Raw genomic sequence first — 19,906 nt, 5'->3', positions numbered from 1 at the left:
CTGCTCTATATACACTCTATCCAGTTATGGTGGTGCCACATGTGTTACAGTTTGTAGTCCTAGTGAAACCCAGAAGTAAGTTCGCTTTTTTGAGGCATGGGTTCCCTCGTCAGATTTCCAATTAATTTTTCCCATAGGGATTTCGTTTTTTGTCGAAAATAAGGTCTGTGGTGAACGTAAGCCTAAGAGAGCTCCACGTTTTGTTCTACGAGATAAATATCACCGCCGTGGATTTTGTGCTTTTAAAAAGTAAGTTGCTAACGAATGGCGGAAATAATTCCAGAGTTGGCCTACAAAAATACGTAATGTAACCACGTGACCACGTGGCTCTTCTAGTTCCACGTTCAGTTCAGTGGTGTGTGTCCTTGGCTGAGCAGGCGAATACCATTGGCAATAGGCTGTTGGGGTTCTAGTCTTATTGCTGTACCCCTCGCAATCCCTCAAATTTCATTTGATGGTCATAATGTTAGCGGCCCGGTTTCTTCTCCGTCGTTCACTCCCTGCTATGCGCCAGGCCCGCTATTATGCCGACGCACCCTCTGCTTCTCCCCAGATGTCCTTCACGTTTGCGTCCCCAACACAGGTAAGGAAAATCCGAGGCGGACTACCGGGCCTTGGGCTTTTGCAAAATGTTTTTGCTTTCAGATTACTGTGTAAAACTCCACTGTAGCTTAATAGCATGCCAAATGTTTACAGTTCTTAATCGCACCTTTAATTGGTTAATATATTATGTCAAAGATATAATGATTTAGCTGTCAATGGCTATAACATACATTGTAGCGCCATTAGCTAACCTAGCGATCTCGGCACTCAAATTGAACGAGGCTAGCTAGCGATTAGCTTGGTGTTTCTACTGTCTGATAATATAGCTATTTGCGGCATATAGTGCGGATGCCAGCAAATTTTAGGACACCTCGAGAGTTAACGTTAGCTGGCTACCAGTTAATAGTAATTAGTTATAGTTGAAAAGAGTACGAATTTAGGGTGGCTTCATTTTGCTCTCATTGCACTCAAAGCTGCAGTTGCCTCGCTGAGCCTTATAACGTTAGCTAATTGAAATATCATGGTCACCTTGGAAACAAAATACATTTTGAAGTTGCATGCGTTTTAAGCCTCGAATCGCTACCTACGAACTTTTCTGGAAACTGTATTCATAATGTATTAGTTAACTGAACGTGCAATTACTTATTTTAATGAAAGGACTAAGAAATCTGCCGTTTCTGTTACATGCTACATTGCTAGTCTGGCGACCTACGGCTGGGTAATACTAGTTTAGCCACGGAATTAAATGTTCCATTTCTTTTTTACCAACAGGTGAGAGTAAATTCTCTTTGGGTTAAACTTCACAAGTCTGTGAAATCGCTTTGGATTAAAGTTTACAAATTTGCACCTTTAAATTACATTAGACGTATGGTTGTGCCTGCACTTAAAGGTGCACTTCGTTAAAAATGTAATATCTTCGCGAAATAATATCGATTTTTCATGCTCCTCAGGAATATCAATATACGATAAAATAAATACGATAAAGACTAGGTTATACGCACGGACTCGCAGTTTGCATGTGTTGGACATGAAAGTTCTTCATGTATGCATTTATACTTTAACTTGATTGATAACTTGGCTCTGTGAGTTTGAAAAACCTGTAGCAGGTTGTTCAATGCTTGTGTGTTCTAATTGGCGTAGAATTCAAAAATTAAAAGTGGCTAAAGTAGGCGAAATTGTGTGAAATTGACTTTATGTAGAATGACACCCTTTTGACAGGACACCAGTTTCTTGTAGAGACAGTTCTTGGCAAGCTCAGGAAGGCATTGGGTACCATATACTGTACAACAGTGTTTCTTAACCATGGTCCTGAGGACCCACTATGTATGCTGGTTGTTGTTACAATCAACTCAATATTAATGCCCGTAATTTTGGATAAGATGTTGGATGTCAGGTCTCCACATACTTTTGGTAATGTAGTGTATGTATTGCAATGAGCTGCTAATTGTTAATTAGATACTATTTTTTCTTAATAAGATTTGATATCTATTGAAGCACAATTTACCCTCATAAAGCTGGACCCTAACCTTATGGCAGAAATAGCTACATCTGCCCTAAAAAGTAAATATCCCATGTTCACATCCCAGGTATTTTAGTTGGTCAGAACAACGTAAGCTTTCATTTAATTTGCTTTATGTACAGTATGACAAATAATTATAGGCTAATTGAAAGAGGTTCCGTTTTTAATTGATTCATTTACTGACTGACAGGTGAAATCAGTTGGGTCCCGTTTGCTCGAAACCCTGAATCCATGTGTGTAAAATTGATGGACTTTACAGTCCACAAGTGACCAAACCTGTGTTGTGTTAAAATAGATTTACCCCAGGGGTGCACAACTCTGGTCTTGAAGGGCCGATCTGAATTCTGGATTTTGTTCTCCCAGTTACCTTGGTGTTAGTTTTCCGACTGCTCTGTGAACTACACTGGTTCACTCCCGTGCTTGAGGACTGTAAAATCTAAATATTCAGAGAAGGATTTGGCACAAAGTCCTGACACAGATCGGCCCTTTTTCATGCACCCCTGGTTTAATCACACAAATATGGTAGGACTTAAACGCATTTTCAACAGCCATAATTCGTCAAGATTAAGATGGGCTTTGACAAAAACCAGCATACACCGTTGGTCTCCTGGACCAGGGTTGAGAAACACTGCTGTCTAAAGTCTGTTCTCACCTGGCTGGGGATGGACTCCCCTATATTCATGGTTTTGGAAAGATTCTTTAACAGCAAGGCAATTGTATGAACTGTTTGCATGTTCTTTTTATTTTTTTAATTTAACACAGTTTTTGCTGTTTTCAGAACGAATAGTATGCAAACATTCTGCCTCCTCCACATTGTTTGTCAAAATTAGTAGTTTGGACACTGTAAATATGTACTTGGCGTGAGTTTCAGACTTGTTTGTAAACAGCAAATTCAGCTGAGCGTGCAAACCATTTTAGCTGTGCGATTCTGGGAGTTTCCGCATGAGAGCGTGTGCTGTAATCACTGCAGCTGTTTCAAACGCTGCCACGAGAGGCTTTCATCTGTCTCGTGACCTGCAGGTGTTCTTCAACGCGGCCAGCGTGAAGCAGGTGGACGTCCCGACGCTGACCGGAGCGTTCGGCATCCTGCCCGCCCACGTCCCCACGCTGCAGGTGCTGAGGCCCGGCGTGGTCACCGTCTTCGGCGATGACGGTTCAGCTGCAAAGTACTTTGGTGAGGGTCTCGAGAGCTGTGGAGAGCGCAAAGCGCCTCCTTTGACCTGCACGGACTTTCAGAATCAGAGGAATAACAGGGCTGTTCTTCTTGGATGCAATTATTTATAAATGATCGTAAATATCTTCCAGAATAGGATTGCACCTTTTTGAATGTAGTTCTTTAGTAGGCGCATACAATAAGGGAAAATCTGTTTCCACATTTCATAATAACTTCTAATCCTAATTACTTAATTAGTTAAACCATTTACTTGATCTGGTATTTAAAATTTTTTTTTTTAAAAATCATTAACTACAGGTGAAGGCTGTAAATGTGACATTTACAGGAGTGAACCAGCACTGATGTAAATGGCTGTTTAGAAAACTCAGCTAAGGTAATTGGTTGGACCAAAACCCAGCATGCGAACTGGCTCTCTATGAGCAGAGTTGTGCCTGTCTGACTTTTAGGGTGTGGCTAACATACTCTGTTGTAACTCATGGCAACTGAGTATGCAGCTGGCCGCTGATCTCACTGAAGACAGGTTGAGGATGAAAAATCTCCTTCTGGGTTGCTATCTAGAATTAATATGTCGCTCGCCACATGTCTATCCTGTTGGAACATGAGTTTCCACATCAGCCTACAAATGGATACAGTGTGTAGGTCTCCTGTGGGTTTTCATTTCAACCCTAATATGGCACACCTGACTCGACTAATTAGCAGCTGATCACAAGATCTCTACCTGTTGAATGAGGTGTGTGTTGTTAGGGTTGGAGTGAAAACGTACAGGATGGTAGGTCTTCAGGAACAGGGTTGCTTACCACTGATCTATCTGGTTGGAACATGATTCTCCAGATCAGTCCACAGCTGAATACACTGTAGGCCTCTTCCTTTAAACCAATATTGGTATAGCCAGCAGGATATGTTTATAAATAAAATGGCGTTCCTTTCATAACGCCGCTGGTTCCGCTCTTCTTTTCATACAAATCAAGAACATTACTGGAAACCCTCAAGCCTATGTTGAATTTGCAACGCTTTGAAAGCACTTGAATTATTTTTGGCTTGGTACTCAACAGGAGAGGAGCGTATTAGACCTTTCTTCTGGGCTCTGAGGCTGTGGCATTTTCTTTCAAATTCCTGTTACTTTGTTCTTTATGGAGAGCAGCGTTGAGCTTCATTTTCACTTGCACAAGTCCATGACTTGCATGGATTAGATGATCAGAGCAGCTAAATATTTAAAGGCACACTATGCAGGATGTTTTAGCCTGTCTTTACAATCAAAGAAGTCTGCAATTAATTTGAAAACTGGACATTCCGGTAAAAAACGGGGCATCTGGCAACCCTAGCTGGACAGCTTGAAGTAACGTTACTTACAGGTTCAACAGAAAACAAGCCAACTCCACGTCACTTTTCATTCTTTTGGCGAACTTCAGCTGACGCCATGAAAGAAAAGCAATTCCAAGGTTAACTGTTGTTCTTATGAGCCCTGTTGGCTTTGTCTTTTTCTGTTTGGCCCATTGCAGCAGCTAGCTAGCTAGCTAACATCAAACACTCTGAAATGTGGCTCTCTAGCCTAAACCACAGGCTCTGTAGCCACACCCACCCCAGAAACATCCCAGACAGGTGAAGGTGCACAAATTTGGCGAAAGTGCGTAAAAGACAGATTGCCAGTGCATCATATATATGCCTTGGTTATTTGCAAGCATGGTTATTTTTAAATAATATTTTGAAGGTAAAAATCCTGCGTAGTATATCTTTTAAGACCTTGTGTAATCACTTGGTTAGTGTTAAATAAGCCACAAGGCAAAGATCCTCCTGTACTGGATAGTATAATAACTTGGTTGCTCTCAGGGAAAATACAATTTCACTTAAAATCTCAACTGAATTAAATGATGGTTTGGTACCATAATATTTGGTTCCCTTGGTTCTTTATGTATAATACGACTATTATAAAATGCAGGAAACGTACGATAGGAGGATGGCCTTTATTGTCGCATTATTACAATATGCTATTTTATGTTCTTTTCTTTAACGAGTTGTACCCTTAGTGCATTGCATTTTATATTGCGCATAATTAACAGCTACCAGCATGTAGCTTGCGCAGTTGATGCACGTCAGCCATTTTGCTCCATAACGATCACCATGCATGAGCTGAAGGTGTGAGGCAGGGATTTATTCGCCAATTAAACTGGGGGTGATTAGAAGGCCAGCCTGGGAATTAGGCCAGGGCCCCAGGGAACGGTCCTCCTTCCACTTAGTGTCATGGAAGCTTTAATGATCCCAGTGATTCAGGACCTCTGGTTTTAATGGCTCATCCGAAGGAAAGCATCTCCAGCAGCTGGGGGTCTCCATTCCTGTGTGGGGGTTCCTCTGCCCCCCCTTCTGTCCCACATGCACCACTTCCAGCAGCAGCCTCATTCGCTGCAGGTCATCCCCCTTCTGTCACTAAATCAAGTCCAGACTCGCATGCACTACATGCCCAAAAGTATGTGGACCCCTGACATCCAACATCTCCTTCCAGAATTATGGACATTAATATGGTGTTGGTCCACTCTTTGTTGCTGTAACAACCTCCACTCTTCTGAGAAGGCTTTATACTAGATGTTGGAGCATTGCTGTAGGGATTTGTATTTATTCAGCCAGAAGAGCCTTAGTGAGCATCAGTCAAGTTCTTCTTAGCCATTCTCGACCAAACCACTTCTATAAGGACCTCGCTGTGTGCTGAGGGGCATTGTCATGCTGAAACAGGAAAGGGCCTCCCCCAAACTGTTGGGAAGCCACAGAATTATCTAGAACATGATTGTAAGCTGTAGCATTAAGCTTTGCCTTCACTAGAACTAACATGCCTTTCCCAAACCATGAAAAACAGCCCCAGACCAAGGGGTGTCCAGATACTTTTGGTCATATAGTGTAGTTTCAGCTTTTTGGTACAGAGTGGGCTTACGCACTCTTGTCTACTTCGGACAGAAAAGTGAGGAGCAGCTGAAAAAATGCTGGATTACCAGCTGAAGACCTTTGAGAACAGCGGTTTCACTGCGAATGCGATGTGACGAGTGATTTCTGTGTTCGCAGTGAGCAGCGGTTCCGTCACTGTGAATGCCGACTCCTCTGTGCAACTGCTGGCGGAAGAAGCCGTACCTCTGGACAGCCTGGACCTCACTGTGAGTACCACTCCTTCACAGAAACACGTCACCAACATGAGCAGCGCGCTATTAACTGAAATATGTCACGAAAATGCCCAGTGTGCTATTAACTGAAACGCATCACTGACATGCCCAGTGAGCTATTAACTGAAGCGCGTCACCGACATGCCCAGTGAGCTATTAAGTGCTACAGGTCACCAACATGCCCAGCACGCTATTAACTGTGAAAGCATGTCATCAATGTGCCCAACACACTTTTAACTGAAAAGTATGTGACCATTGTGCCCAGTGTGCTATTAACTCTAGCACGTCACCAACATGCCCAGCGCCCTATCAAATGAAAGTGCATCATCAACACATGCAGCTCGTTATTCCCTGAAGGGCACATACTCTCTCACTTTGCGCGATTTAGTGGACCATAAGTGGTCATTCTCTCTCCCTCGTCCATTTAGCGCACTTAGGTCCAACGTAGGAGAGGACCTAACCCCAACCCCTGACCAAAGCAAGAGGACAGACACCCCCCCCCCCCCCCCCGGTATTGTCCTGTGGGCACATTGCAGCATGGCCTCATCAGCGGTAGCCTGGTCCTGGGGGCCCGTCGCACGCGCTCGTTTTTCACGTTTAGCGACCTGCGCTGCGCCGGCTTTCTGCGGCTCCCGCGGGTGAGAACGCCCGGGAGCCCGCTCGCTTAATAAGGAGGGAAAGGTTAGCGAGCTGTGAATTATAGCGGACGCGCGGGATCCCCGCTGCGAGACCTTTCGGGCCCCGGCTATTACTGCCGCCGTAACAAATGTTCGTTCCTGCGAAAGGCGGCGGCGGCGGCGGCGTGGCGCGCTTCGGCTCCACGCCGGAGAGAGGCGTCCCGACCCCGCTGATAGCACCTTCAGCGTCTGCAGGCTTCTCGCCGAATCGCTGATCGTTAGAACGCTCTTGCCCGCTTTCTCACTAAGACGGGCCTCGGGGGCCTGGGGAGAATGTGAGGAGGCCGTGCATCTCTGCAGACTGTCAAGCCCTTTTCAGGATTAACTTCACAAATGTGATGATGTAACAATTACTACTGGTAATTGAAAGTGATGGAGTTCTAGAACACTGGGGGGCGAAGGGATGCGTAACGCTTTGCTTTTTTCCTCTCTCTCAGGCTGCTAAAGCTAACCTGGAGAAGGCCCAGGCCGACCTGCTCGGCACTGCAGACGAGGCAGCCAGAGCGGAAGTTCTGATCAGCATAGAGGCCAACGAGGCCATGGTTAAGGCCCTGGAGTAAAGCTCGGCCTAGCGGTACGTACCCCGGCATTTGCGAAGCCTGGACCCAGCAGTCGTCGCAGAGAGGGGCGGAGTTTCCACGGCCAAACTAGGCTATCTTCCGGTTCAGATACCTGTATGTCATTTTCTCTTTGTCAACCTGTGTAAAATGCCAGGGAAGGTGACTGGTTGTTAAAGCATTCAATCCCAGATGTGTTCAGACCAGGAATGTTCTAGGCCACATATTCAGTCTTGATGAAGCCTGGGCTTTGTTGCGCTACGTTGAATATGATGGCAAAGAAGCTCCATGTACTCACTTCTGGTCTTTGTTCTCCTTTGTCCTAGGCACAGCCTCGTGTTAGTGTAAAGCTACACTAAACCCCCTTTCCCTGCCCAAAAAAAAACTTTGTACTTTGTACAGTGGATGAAATTGCAAATAAATTTATTTGGAATAATCAACCGTTGTGTTTAATTTCTACTGGCTTTTTTTAAGCTATCATCACCCTGCAAGCTGAACTGTTGAGTATAATGGTGTGTGTAATTTTTGCATTTACTGCAGAGCGCAAGTCCATTTTGGGGACCAAACCGCTGTTCTTGTGGTAGTTGTCGTGGTGTAAACTGATTTATTGAGGTAATATTCTTAGTAATATTGAAGAGCAAACAAATTTTGGTGAAAGTCCAGTGACTCATCGCTGGAATTTGCGAGGACCGGTAAACATTAATAGCACTGTTGCAAAGAGATGATGTTCAGGCATAACCTTCTGTGTTTTGCTTAATTTTCTCCCTCCAGTACAGTGGCAGGTCAACAGGGATTTTTTGTCATTAGTAGCAGTACCTCTTCCTTCCAGAAGATGTCAGTATATTGCTCTTAATAGTTGCTTCTGGGGGGGGGGGGGGGGGGTGACAATTGCATGAGCTGCTTGTAATTGGCTGACTCCTGACTAACCTTGTGAAGAACTAAGCATGGTGTTCCCAGGTCATGTGAATTTGAATCTGTTTGTCTTGCATTGAAATAATGCAAATCTGTCACCTGAGTTCAGTGAATTGATACAGATTACCATTCAGGCATTGGAGGGATTATTACACAGCAAAGTCGGGTCTCATTTACAGCCGTGTTAGAATGTACCTGTTTTTTGTTTGTGATGTTGACTGGTCTGAAGTGTTTCATAATGTGAATCACATGCACCCATAAGTGTCTGTGTGTTTCAGGGTGTGGGCACTGCAGGGCTTGGTGCTCAGAGTTGATTTTGTGACCTCCAGTTTTTTTGTGTGTCCCCCATTTCTTTATGACAGACCAATGAATTGTGCTCATTTAAACAGCAAAGCAAGGGGGGAAGGGAGGGGAGGGGAGGGAGGGGGGGTTGGGCCAAGTCTTGGGTTCTTTTAACCATAGGTTGTGTCTTGCATGACTTTTCAAGAACCATAATCATGGGTTGACGAGAGACTGGCCGGCCAATCCCGTGGCTGTTTTTATGAGCTTCACTAGTGCCTGGTATTTGTACTAGGAAACTTCTAGTCAAGGGAGTACACCACCTGGCTGGGTATCATTTTAATAATTAAGAGTAAAGGCTGGAAAGTATATTTTGAGACATTGAAAATTTACTTGAAACTAATCACCCCCCCCCCCAGTCAGTAACAGACAATACATTAAAGGCCACTTCCTGAATTATTTTTGTGTTTGAAAGTGTAGTGTTTTTAAAGGATTTAAAAGAGACATTAAAGCTCATAAACAGGCGGTCCTGGCTAGGGTTGTGGGAGAGGAGTGTACTCTCTCGCCGGTCTGTGTGCCAACACACTCCAGGGGCGTATAGTTACTGTTTCCAGAAGAGTCGCGCCAGAATGGAAAAAAACTTTCGCTTTCTGCTGAATGAAGCAGGAAAAAAAGAGTCACGTTAATAAGCAGATACTGCATTTTATGCCTTATTTGTGCTGCAGAGCCAGAGCTGTGATTCATAATTCTGGAAAAGGGCGCTTTGGGATTTTTTTTTTCCATTAATAGCACGGGATATTTTTAAAGAGCATCCACATCCTTCCAGGCCTGTTCACTTCAGCCTCCCCGTTCTCCAAACCGTGAGGCGGAAACCGTAACGCCTCGGGACGCGCCTGAGGGACGCCGAAATGGCAGCGTGGCTCCCGGCTGCGCCCCCTGTTGGTTTCGCTCTCGGGGGTTGGTCTCCGCGTCGCCACAGATCCCGGGGCGAGGAGGGGGAGAGGGAGAGAGGCGGGGGATAGAGGATAGAGTGCGGTCTCTCTGGCGAACTTTGCCTTGTGGGAGGTCGAAACCAAACTCGAGCGGCCTGGTTCTTGTGATCGCGTGGGCTTCCCTGTTGCGCGGAAAGTTCAGTTTGTCGCCGAGCGTTCTTGAGACTCGCGAGGACACCGAGGGCGGCCGATGTAAACGGCTCCGAGCGTGACAGATTTCTCTCCGGCTTGACTGGCTTTCAGATGTCTGCGTGCCTGCCAGTTAATAACACTCCCTTTGGGAGGTTTCTGTGGTTTGAGCGCTCGCCAGCCTCGTCATTGGACCATAGTGGTAATTTGCCTTTATTCTGTGGGGGTGATGGGAACGTATCTTTGCGCCTTTAGCATTAAAAAAACGTTTTGTGAGGAACAGAGAGCGAATTAGAGCCCGAGAGAGACTAATCCATTTTTTCAATTAAAGCCAGCACGGTAAAAGAAAAGAATTGCCCCTTCTGTTCAATACCATTGCTAAATGATTTGTGTGAGTCATGTCTCCTCACTAGGCAGCCTATATGAAAACATAAAGGCGCTTAGTGTTTCACGCTTCTGCGAATGTTACAGTACATGCAGTGCTGTGTATATAGCAACCAACTACCATTGAAAATACGAACAGCATGTCATTTAAAACAAGCATGGTTTAATTTGCATTGGTGCAGTCCCCTCATATAAAATGAATCGTCATTACCCCCCTTACCCATTATGTACATTGTTTTATACTTTGAGCCTGCAGTTGTCATTTTTGTCAGTGTGTTTTGGCATAGACTGCACCTTTGCGCTGGGTGACACACCCCTTGCCATGGCTATAGTTCAGCATCGCCTCTCTCCCTCCTTGACCCTTTGCTGCTAGGCTAACACGTCAACAGAAATAGTCAAAGCAGAAAGTAAATTAATGCATTTCAAGCACCTAACTGCACCCAGTCACACAAGGCATTGTGCTGCATGTCTGGGGGTTGTTCTAAGGGTGGGAGGGGGTGCAATTATGTTCGGACTTCTGAGATTTGCAGTGACTGCATACCGAGGTCAGTTGGTCAGTTCCTTTCGAAATCAGTCAATTCAGGTTCAGTTTATGAATTAAAAAAGCCTGCTGTGTGCATTTTTCAGTTTGTTAATTGAATTTCGATGGATTTCCTGAATTGAATTGGAACGGAGTTGACCCTGGCTCCCCATGCAGACTCCCAGGCAAATGGAAGCCTGGGGGAGAATGCTTCTGCAATTTGGGGATGGGCCATTTCCTGAAAGATCCCTATTTGATTGTCTAAAACAAAACCCTGGCCTGCTAAATGTGGGCAGGCATAGCTTGTGTGCGCGTGCGTTTGTGCGCGTGTGTGCGTGCACATGCTTGTGTGCCCCCTATATAAGGGGACTGCACCAATGTGCAAGCGTGTGTGTGTGTGTGTGCATGTGTATGTGCGTGTGTGTGCACACGTGTGTGTGTGTGTGTGCGTGCGTGGGAGGAGGTAGCACGGTGTTTGGAGGGCTGACCTGTGTGTGGAGTAGGAGGAGGCCTGGTTCTCACGCAGCTGTCAGATACTGCGTCTAGGCTGGGAGAGGGAGTGGGAGGCTCTGCCCTGCTGGCCGCGCCTGCGACCCCCTCATTTGTGTCACCCCCGCGAACCGCAGCGAGGTGCAGCACTTCTCCGCAAACAGGAGAGCCACCGTACGTACCCTAACTGGTGACATAGGTCACTTTAGTGTCAGAGCCTGTGGCTTTGACTCATTCTAGGTAATGATTCTCTCCTAGGTGTGCGTGTGTGTGTGTGTGTGCGCGCATGCGTGCGCGCGTGTGTGTGTGTGCATGAGGTGTTCTGTACTTGTTTTCCTGTCTCCTCGTTGCCGCTTTGCTGTAGTTTTGATGTTTACAGCAGCAAACAGCGCAGTGCTGCTAATGCCAGGTCTAACAGGGCCAAGCTCAAGCCAGTTCTGGTTTGTGGTACCCAGGTGAGTTTCATTATTGCTCATCTTTCTCGCCTCGATGGGAACCCACGCGAAAAACATGCACCAAGCGTAGTTCTGGCGTGGGGAGGAAGCCTGTTTTTTTTTTTCTTTTTTTACATAAACTCTTTTCTGTGGTTTGTCATTTCCCTTTAAAAACCTTCTCGCACTCGCTCTGCTTTTGAGAGCATTTTGCAGGCATGCATGGGAAAATGCGCCTTAATGCGTCCGTTGCAACCGCATGTTTAAAATGGCAGGCAGGACCGCTCTTTGGGAGCGGGTGCGGGTGTGCAGTGTTTGGCTGGGACCGGTGTGCAACATACCCCTGGCCTTTTCGATCGGCTGCTGACAATGGGTTTTGCAACACGGCGGAAGAGGCGTGACATTCCGAAGCGGTGAGATTCCCGGAGTTTGGCACGGGAAGGGGGCTCAGGGAAGGGCAGGAATGCCAGGGTGGGACCGTGGGTGCTGGGGGCTCCAGGAGATTACACATTCGCCAGCCGTGTAGTGTGTGTGTGTGCCTGTGTGCATGTGTGTGTGTGTTCGTGTCCTGTGTGCCCTGTGTGTCTGTGTGTGTATGCATGCATGCGTGCGTGTGTCCTGTGTGTGTGTATGAGTGTGTGTGTGTGTGTCCTGTGTGTCTGTGCATGCATGCGTGCGTGTGTGTGTGTGTGTCCTGTGTGTCTGTGCATGCATGCGTGCGTGTGTGTGTCCTGTGTGTGTGTGTTTGTGTGTCTGTGTGTGTGTCCTGTGTGTCTGTGTGTGTGTGCATGCATGCATGCATGCATGCGTGCGTTTGTCCTGTGTGTGTGTATGAGTGTGTGTGTGTGTCTGTGTGCATGCATGCGTGCGTGTGTGTGTTTGTGCGTGTGTGTGTGTGTGTACTGTCTGTGTGTGTGAGCGTGCGTAGGCGGACCGGACAGCCTGCAAACTGCCAGCTCGTGTCACAAGTCCCGCCGTGTCACAAGTCTGATCGCAGCCCTCCTTTCTGTTGCGGGTGTGCTGTGAACGTGCCGGCGTGAGCCAGGCGATATAACTGCTGCTTATTCGTCATAATAAGAACCGTGGGCCACGTCTGAAAGTGGCCAAAAAAACTCAATGAAACGGCACGGCGTGAAGATGCCAGCGCCGCTTCGAGTCTCAAAATACCGGGTCAGTTGGGGATAGACGGCTCCCGTTGGCCTGAGTTAACACGCACGTTTGTGGACTGAGTGGGTACCTGGAAAGGTCAGAGATATTTCAGGCACACTCACCTTTACCATGACATACCTCCTGCAAGCTGAGAAGGAGCCATTACAAAGGTGATATCTGGAAGAAGACTATGCTTTTCGCTCCTTTGAAAATGAGCGTGTCAGCCTGGGTGCCATGAGCCAATTTTGTATGAAAAAAACATAAACTTAAGCCTGATGGGGTAATAATCATCAAGGAAGAATTCTATTATTGTGTTAATTGTTGACCCCCTCCCCCACCACCGAACCACAGTACATAGATCTGCGTGTACTTGAAAGGAGGGTAATTATTGTAATCGATACCTCTGAGAAAATGTATTACTGATTGCCTTGGTGGCCTCTGAGTGATATATGGTGTTTTGATGCATGTGTGGGTGGTTGATCCGCCCATATTTCAAATGCTCATCTTGCAGTAGGTTTGGCACCAGTGACAACTGTAAACCTTTTGGTCCATGCAATGGACTGACTTTAGGCTACTGTTTACTGTTAGAAACACACTGACTTTTAAGTCGGGGCTGCCCAACCCTGTTCCTGGAGATCTACCGTCCTGTGGGTTTTCATTTTAACCGTAATCTGGCATACTTGATGCTACTTATTGAGCAGCTCAATAAGATCTCTAGCTGTTAAACGAGGTGTGCCTTGCTAGGGTTGGAATGAAAACCTACAGGATGGTAGATCCCCAGGAACAGTGTTGGGCAGCCCTGCTTTAAAGCTATCGTTCACCTTAAAGAAACACACAGACTTTAAGGCTATTGTTTGTCTTAACTCTGGTCCTGGAGGGCCGGTCTGCGTGCTGAGTTTTGGTCCAACCCATTACCTTTGTTTTAGTTTTCTGACAGCTCTATAAATTACAGTGGTTGGCTCCTGCACTTGAGCGCAGTAAAACCTTTAGGATGCAGAACTGTGGCTGTAGCTGGCACTCATAGGCCTACAGATGCCGCATCAAGATTGAGATAATTGAATAATGAAGAGCAGAAGCTGGCACAAGATCCTGAAACAGATCAGACCTTGTTATGCACACGTGCTCTAAGGCTGCTGTTCACCTTGAAGAAACTACGGCCACTTGACGAGCCCCACCTGGCGGGGCGGGCGCCGGACCGCTGGAATGGCGGCAATGATCTGGAGCGGGACGGGGGCTGGAGTGATCTGGAGCGGGACGGGGGCTGGAGTGATCTGGAGCGGGACAGGGGCTGGAGTGATCTGGAGCGGGACGGGGGCTGGAGTGATCTGGAGCGGGACGGGGGCTGGAGTGATCTGGAGCGGGACGGGGGCTGGAGTGATCTGGAGCGGGACAGGGGCTGGAGTGATCTGGAGCGGGACGGGGGCTGGAGTGATCTGGAGCGGGACGGGCTGGAGTGATCTGGAGCGGGACGGGGCTGGAGTGATCTGGAGCGGGACAGGGGCTGGAGTGATCTGGAGCGGGACGGGGGCTGGAGTGATCTGGAGCGGGACGGGGGCTGGAGTGATCTGGAGCGGGACGGGGCTGGAGTGATCTGGAGCGGGACGGAGGCTGGAGTTGATGCTCAGCCTGCTGTGTCTGCACGGCCCTGTGGAACCCGAGGCACCTCCAGGACTGACTCTCCACGGCCCTGTGGAACCCGAGGCACCTCCAGGACTGACTCTCCACGGCCCTGTGGAACCCGAGTCACCTCCAGGACTGACTCTCCACGGCCCTGTGGAACCCAAGGCACCTCCAGGACTGACTCTCCACGGCCCTGTGGAACCCAAGGCACCTCCAGGACCGACTATCCAAACCTTTCATCTCCCGCATGCAAGAGGCTGAGAGGGTACCCTCATTTAGCCTTTATCCATTCATTTATTCATTCACCTTTATTCTGCTCGTGGAGATGCATTGAGGGAGAGACCCTCATTTACAATGCCACCGAGTCACAACAGAACTACCTACCTGTGTAGTTGTTAAAACATTCAAGAACAGGCTGTTTGTTTAGACCTTTCGTTGGCTGTTGACTGTTGACTGTTGGCCATGTATGGAAAATCAGGTCAGGATACTTGAGGCCATATGAATGTGACCGGACGATGAAAGAGCCATTTACTTCTGCCTGGCTAAGTGGCCTTTGAATCAAGCCCAGAAGATAGTGAAACTGACAGAGTGCACACATACAGGGGGGGAAACCCAGATAAAGTACATTTCTCCATGCCTATATGCTATTAATATTTTTCAAAAGGGAAAACACTTATTGCAGGAAGCCCTTCTCCCAACGCTCCCCTCCCCCAAATCTAATAACAAAAATGGCAAAGGATTTGTCCTTAAAGCTCTAATGCTTTTTTATTGTAATTATTTTAAGTGTGAGCTGGAATAATTTGCTCCACCTGTTTATTGCATCTCTTGCAATAAATAAGGCCGTATATCTGCGTGTGAAATACGGCCTGTCATTCTACCTGTGTGTGAAAAATGTTCACGGGGGAGGATGGTGAACATGCTTAAATTTGACAGATGTAGAAGGCTGTGTGGATGTAGCCAAACTGGTCAGATGTCGCAAATCGCGTGTTTTTGTGGTTTTGTTTTGCTTAGTTTTGCTTTAAAGCAGCAGGATTATTTACCCTTTTGAGCCACATTATGTCAGAAATAGCTATGCATGTCAGGTTTCTGTTCCTGTTTTCAGTTTTTTCCTTCTGTTCCTTTTCCCTGTGTAATTGTATTATTGGGTCCAATTATTCTATTATTGTTTTTCAGTTGTGTCTAGTTGTCCCTTCCCTCTGTGGTCTTATTGTGCATTGTGCCCTCCTGTGTCTCGTTAGGGTCTGGTCTATTTAAGTTCTTGTTCTCCCTGACTCGGGTGCTGGATCCTTGTGTGTTTCTGGTGGTGTTTCTGCCCTGTGTGTTTCCGCCTGAGAGAGCTCCCTGTGTGTTTCTGCCCACGTTCTGTTTTCTACACATTTTTGGATTTTCTTTGTTTTGCGTTTTGAAGTTTTATTTTTGTGTTTTTGAGAGTTGCCCTGCGAGGCCTTGCCTTGGTTTCCTGTTTTTTTGTTACTTTCTGTGATTAAAGTCTTTTTGGATTTTCCTTTGACATTTGAGTTTTGCACACTCTGCGTTTGGGTCCTAACCCCCCGTTCCCGTGACAATGCATGTACAATGAAAGTCCCATATTCATGTTATACTGATTGTGCCATGTTGTAAACAATTGTATGAAAAACAGTTTAAAATATTCTGATCAATTTAAAGAGGTGAATTAATAGGCTCTTAATTGGTGAAATGGTTGACTCCTGGCCACTAAAACCAATCATTTAGTAGATAATAAGGGAAGAATTTGAAGACATAGCAAATGATAACCAAAACCAGCATTGTGCTAATAGGTTTAAGAGGGAAAAAATTACACTATATGACCAATGGTATCGGGACACCCCTTGATCTTGGGCTGTTTTCCATGGTTTGGGCTAGGTCCTTTAGTTTCAATGAAGGAAAATCTTAATGAAGCTACATTATAGATGATCCTGTGCTTCCAACTTGGTGATAACAGTTTGAGGAAGGCCCTTTCCTGTTTCAGCATGACAATGCCCCCAGGCACACAGTGACGTCCGTATAGAAATGGTTTTGTCGAGGTCAGTGTGGAAGAACTTGACTGGCCTGCACTGAACCCTGACCTCAACCCCATCCAACCTATTTTGGGATCAATTGGAAAGCCAGGCCTAATTGCCCAATCAGTGCCCAACCTCACTAATGCTCTTCTGGCTGAAAGGAAGCAAATCCCTCTGGCAGTGCTCCAACATCTAGTATAAAGCCTTCCCAGAAGAGTGGAGATTGTTATAGCAGCATAGGAAAGACTAACTCCATATTAACGCCCATAATTTTGGTTGACATGTTAGATGTCAGGTGTCCACGTACTTTTGGTCATGTAGTGTATGAAAGATCTTAAACGTGTGCTCAAAAGCCTTAATTGAGCAAGAGATTGGTTGGAACAAAAACAAGCATACACAGGGGTCCCCTGGACTGAGTTTCAGAAGCACTGCTTTAAAAATGTCGTCGGGGCCTGTAGAGCCGAGTGTACTAATGCAGAATCCTGTTTTTGCACCTGCTGCAAAATAAAGCTGTAAAACTTCCTTTGATATATGACCTGTCTTAGTTAGTCATTATTATTCGACGTGTAGGTGTTGATTTATTGGCTGTGGGATAATTATGGTGTCGTGTGAGTGAGAATACACATGGTGACCAGGAGATCCTCTTGCAAAAAAAAAAAAAAATCCCTATTATCTTACTGTATTATGGTCTATGGTAGGACAAGGTCATTTGCCTGTGTTTACAGGTATATTTTTGAAAGATTTTGGCCAGTTTTGCATTTGCATTTTGGTCTGGTTGTAACGGAAAATATGATAGCCTTTCAATTTTAGCCTCATTTATTACATGTTTACCACTAGTGGAAGAAGAATTGAGAGAGACTTTGTTAGGCCTTTCTCTAACTCTGAATGTGAAGGCATTTTCCTTTACTGCAAGGTGTACTTTTGTTCTGTTATCTCTTGTCTCTCATATGTCCCTTCCTCTGCAGAACATTGCATTACATTACTGCCAATAAGCAGACGCACCCACGTATCCACACACAACTTTTGCATTTTTATATTGCATCCATTCATACAGCTAGATATTTACCGAAGCAAGTCAGGTTAAGTACTTAGCTCAAGGGTACAACAGCAGTTTCCTGGATGGGACTTAAAGGTTACGTGACCTTTAGGTTACAATCCCAGTTCCTTATCCATCATACCGCACAGCTACACTAGGCCAGCCTCTCCCCTCTAGACACTGTGTTCCTGTGGTTAACCGATCACATGTTCCTCCACTGCAGCGTTTGGAAACTATGCCATCAGGCTTGTTTCCACTGAGGATGAGCGAAGTGGGCGGAACTTCTTTAACAAGCTCGACCGCAGCCCCGGCGGGGGCCCGGATTCCAGCGCCATTCTTACGAGCCGCACGCAAGCTCCCGACACCTGGCGCACCCGGCGGAGGAGGGCCGGAGCGGCCTGTCCCGAGCGTTACCTCAGGAGGCTGGGGCAGGCTCATTGATCAAACCCTGTCAGCTGGCAGAGGCCCCACAGGAGAGGCACTATTACAGTTGTCCCCTCCCCGGCCCTGTCAGTGGCTGGCCCAACCGCGAAGCTCACTTGAGGGAGGAGGGTCATCTGCAACTCTCACGGGAGGGGGAGATTTCTGAGAGGAGGTCGCTATAGACAAGGTGACCGAAGTGGTTGCAACACACGTACTGGTTGCAGGATCTTGCGGTTTTTCGGATCCCTCCCAGGGCCTTGGCCAGGCTGGCTTTTGCCCCGTTTACTGTCAGGGCACCGAAAGTCTGTTCTGCAGGAATGCGAGTTTTGACTGCGGGTATGTTTTGCATTTGCCATGTCCCGTTCCTCTGCCTGCACCCTGGGACGTCCTGGTCAGGGACAGGCATACTCACAGTGGTGTAGATAAACATCAGAACCACACACTTAGCATGCCTCCGCAGAGCAAACAACATTTTAAAAGAAGAGTGTGTTCTCAGGGCTCAGGGGAGAGATATTCTTGGCCTTGCCTTGTAGTTTGACAACACCACCTGTGTTCTGTATCAAAGCCTTACTGGGGACTGGGGTGAACATGTGCTTAACCCTTTAAGGTGTGAGATCACAAATATGCGATAGGAATGTTCTGAACATTCTAATGCTGATGTAATGATGACTACTGGTAATTGAAAGCAGTGGAGTCCTAGAACACTGACTTGTTAAAAGGTTACGTTTGATCTGTATGTGAAGGCTGGATTTGAAATAAAACTGGTTATACATGACCAGTATACATGGTTATACTGTACATGGTGAATACTGTTGAGCAGCTTGCATTTCTGAAGGTATGAGACCTGTTGGATGCATTTATAACCTGAGAGGGTTAGGTATCCCCAGAATGCTGTCGCTGGTCAGGTATTCCATGTGGGATGTGGGCTTCCTCTAAATAGAAATCCAAGGGCTCCGCATATCCCCCCCCCCCACACAAGCAGTTCCAAAAAGGATCTGAGAATTTATGGCTCGGAATTTTGCGAGTGGGGCAGGTCACAAATGTTGTCATTTTTAAGATGTGTCAGTCTTTGACCTTTCTGGAAAAGGTCATTCCTTGGTGGCTTACTGATTGCTCAATAACAGTTCAGAATTGTGCGTAAATGCGGTCTGACTTCTACGCTTCAGGCTTCCTAACTGTGGGTGTATTACGCTTCACAGTGACAGTGGATATAGCAGCAGTTGGGCAGGTCCAGGGTTACCTAAGGAAGATACAGGAAGTAAATAAAATTTAAAAAACTATAATAAAGAATCAGCAAGTTGTCATATGATTTTATGAGTTTAGAAGGATGGGTCTTTAGTTTTTGTATGTCCATGTTCTGAGCTTGGGATGAGGAAAACCCCTGCTTCAAATAGCGCTGCATTGAGGCTGCCCTTTGTGTGGTCAGGTCTGCCTTTTTTTGTTGAGTGTTAAAAGCAACATTCTATGGCTGATATTGTTGCTAAGCCTAATATGGTAATAAAATGTCTCTCCATTTCATCAATTTCCTCAGTCTGACATTCTCAGTATTATTGCCTCAAAGAACATTTTGTTCATTTCAATAATGGGACTGTGGGAGTATTGATTTTGACAGAAGAAAGCTTGGACGGAGGCAGAGGGGGGAGGGGTTGCATTTGCTTAATGCTGTGAGGTTCCTGTTTTGTGAATTACGGACTGCGGGGTTATGGGCGGTGCCTGTTCTTAGATGCTGGCCAGCCATGAGAGGGCGGGACCGACTACGTGCAGCCCTCGGGGGTGAATTCACTGGCCTCCGTGGGCCGTTAACAGGAAACCGGGGAGGGGGGAGGAGCTGGCAGTGCAGGAGACGAAAGTCAGGGGGGAGGGATGAAGGGAGGCGGGAGGAGGGGAGAGCGGGAGGGGACAGGGGTGGGG

At 46.6% G+C, this 19,906-nt stretch overlaps 1 protein-coding gene across 2 annotated transcripts; it reads left to right on the top strand.

Annotated features, from left to right (window-relative positions):
• Positions 1-325: 325 nt before the first annotated feature.
• On the top strand, positions 326-8,053 carry atp5f1d (ATP synthase F1 subunit delta). Of its 2 annotated transcripts, XM_035416364.1 has the most exons (5): positions 326-583; positions 3,083-3,236; positions 6,285-6,373; positions 7,494-7,630; positions 7,940-8,053. In XM_035416364.1, the coding sequence occupies exons 1-4, from the start codon at positions 455-457 to the stop codon at positions 7,614-7,616; spliced, it is 495 nt and encodes a 164-aa protein (XP_035272255.1). In that variant the 5' UTR covers positions 326-454; the 3' UTR covers positions 7,617-7,630; positions 7,940-8,053. The 2 variants fall into 2 exon arrangements, with proteins under 2 accessions (XP_035272255.1, XP_035272253.1); XM_035416362.1 differs by having other exon boundaries at positions 7,494-8,053.
• The last annotated feature ends 11,853 nt before the right edge of the window (positions 8,054-19,906 follow it).

Source organism: Anguilla anguilla, chromosome 4, assembly GCF_013347855.1.
Source record: "Anguilla anguilla isolate fAngAng1 chromosome 4, fAngAng1.pri, whole genome shotgun sequence".
Taxonomy (NCBI): Eukaryota; Metazoa; Chordata; class Actinopteri; order Anguilliformes; family Anguillidae; genus Anguilla; species Anguilla anguilla.
This window is presented reverse-complemented; position numbering and strand designations above follow the sequence as displayed.

What these genes read in the sequence shown, in the direction of transcription:
- atp5f1d (XM_035416364.1), top strand. Translation starts at nt 455, where the DNA reads ATGGTCATAATGTTAGCGGCCCGGTTTCTTCTCCGTCGTTCACTCCCT. An exon ending in CGTTTGCGTCCCCAACACAG is followed by an intron (nt 584 to 3,082) that starts GTAAGGAAAATC and finishes CGTGACCTGCAG; the next exon opens with GTGTTCTTCAACGCGGCCAG. An exon ending in TTCAGCTGCAAAGTACTTTG is followed by an intron (nt 3,237 to 6,284) that starts GTGAGGGTCTCG and finishes CTGTGTTCGCAG; the next exon opens with TGAGCAGCGGTTCCGTCACT.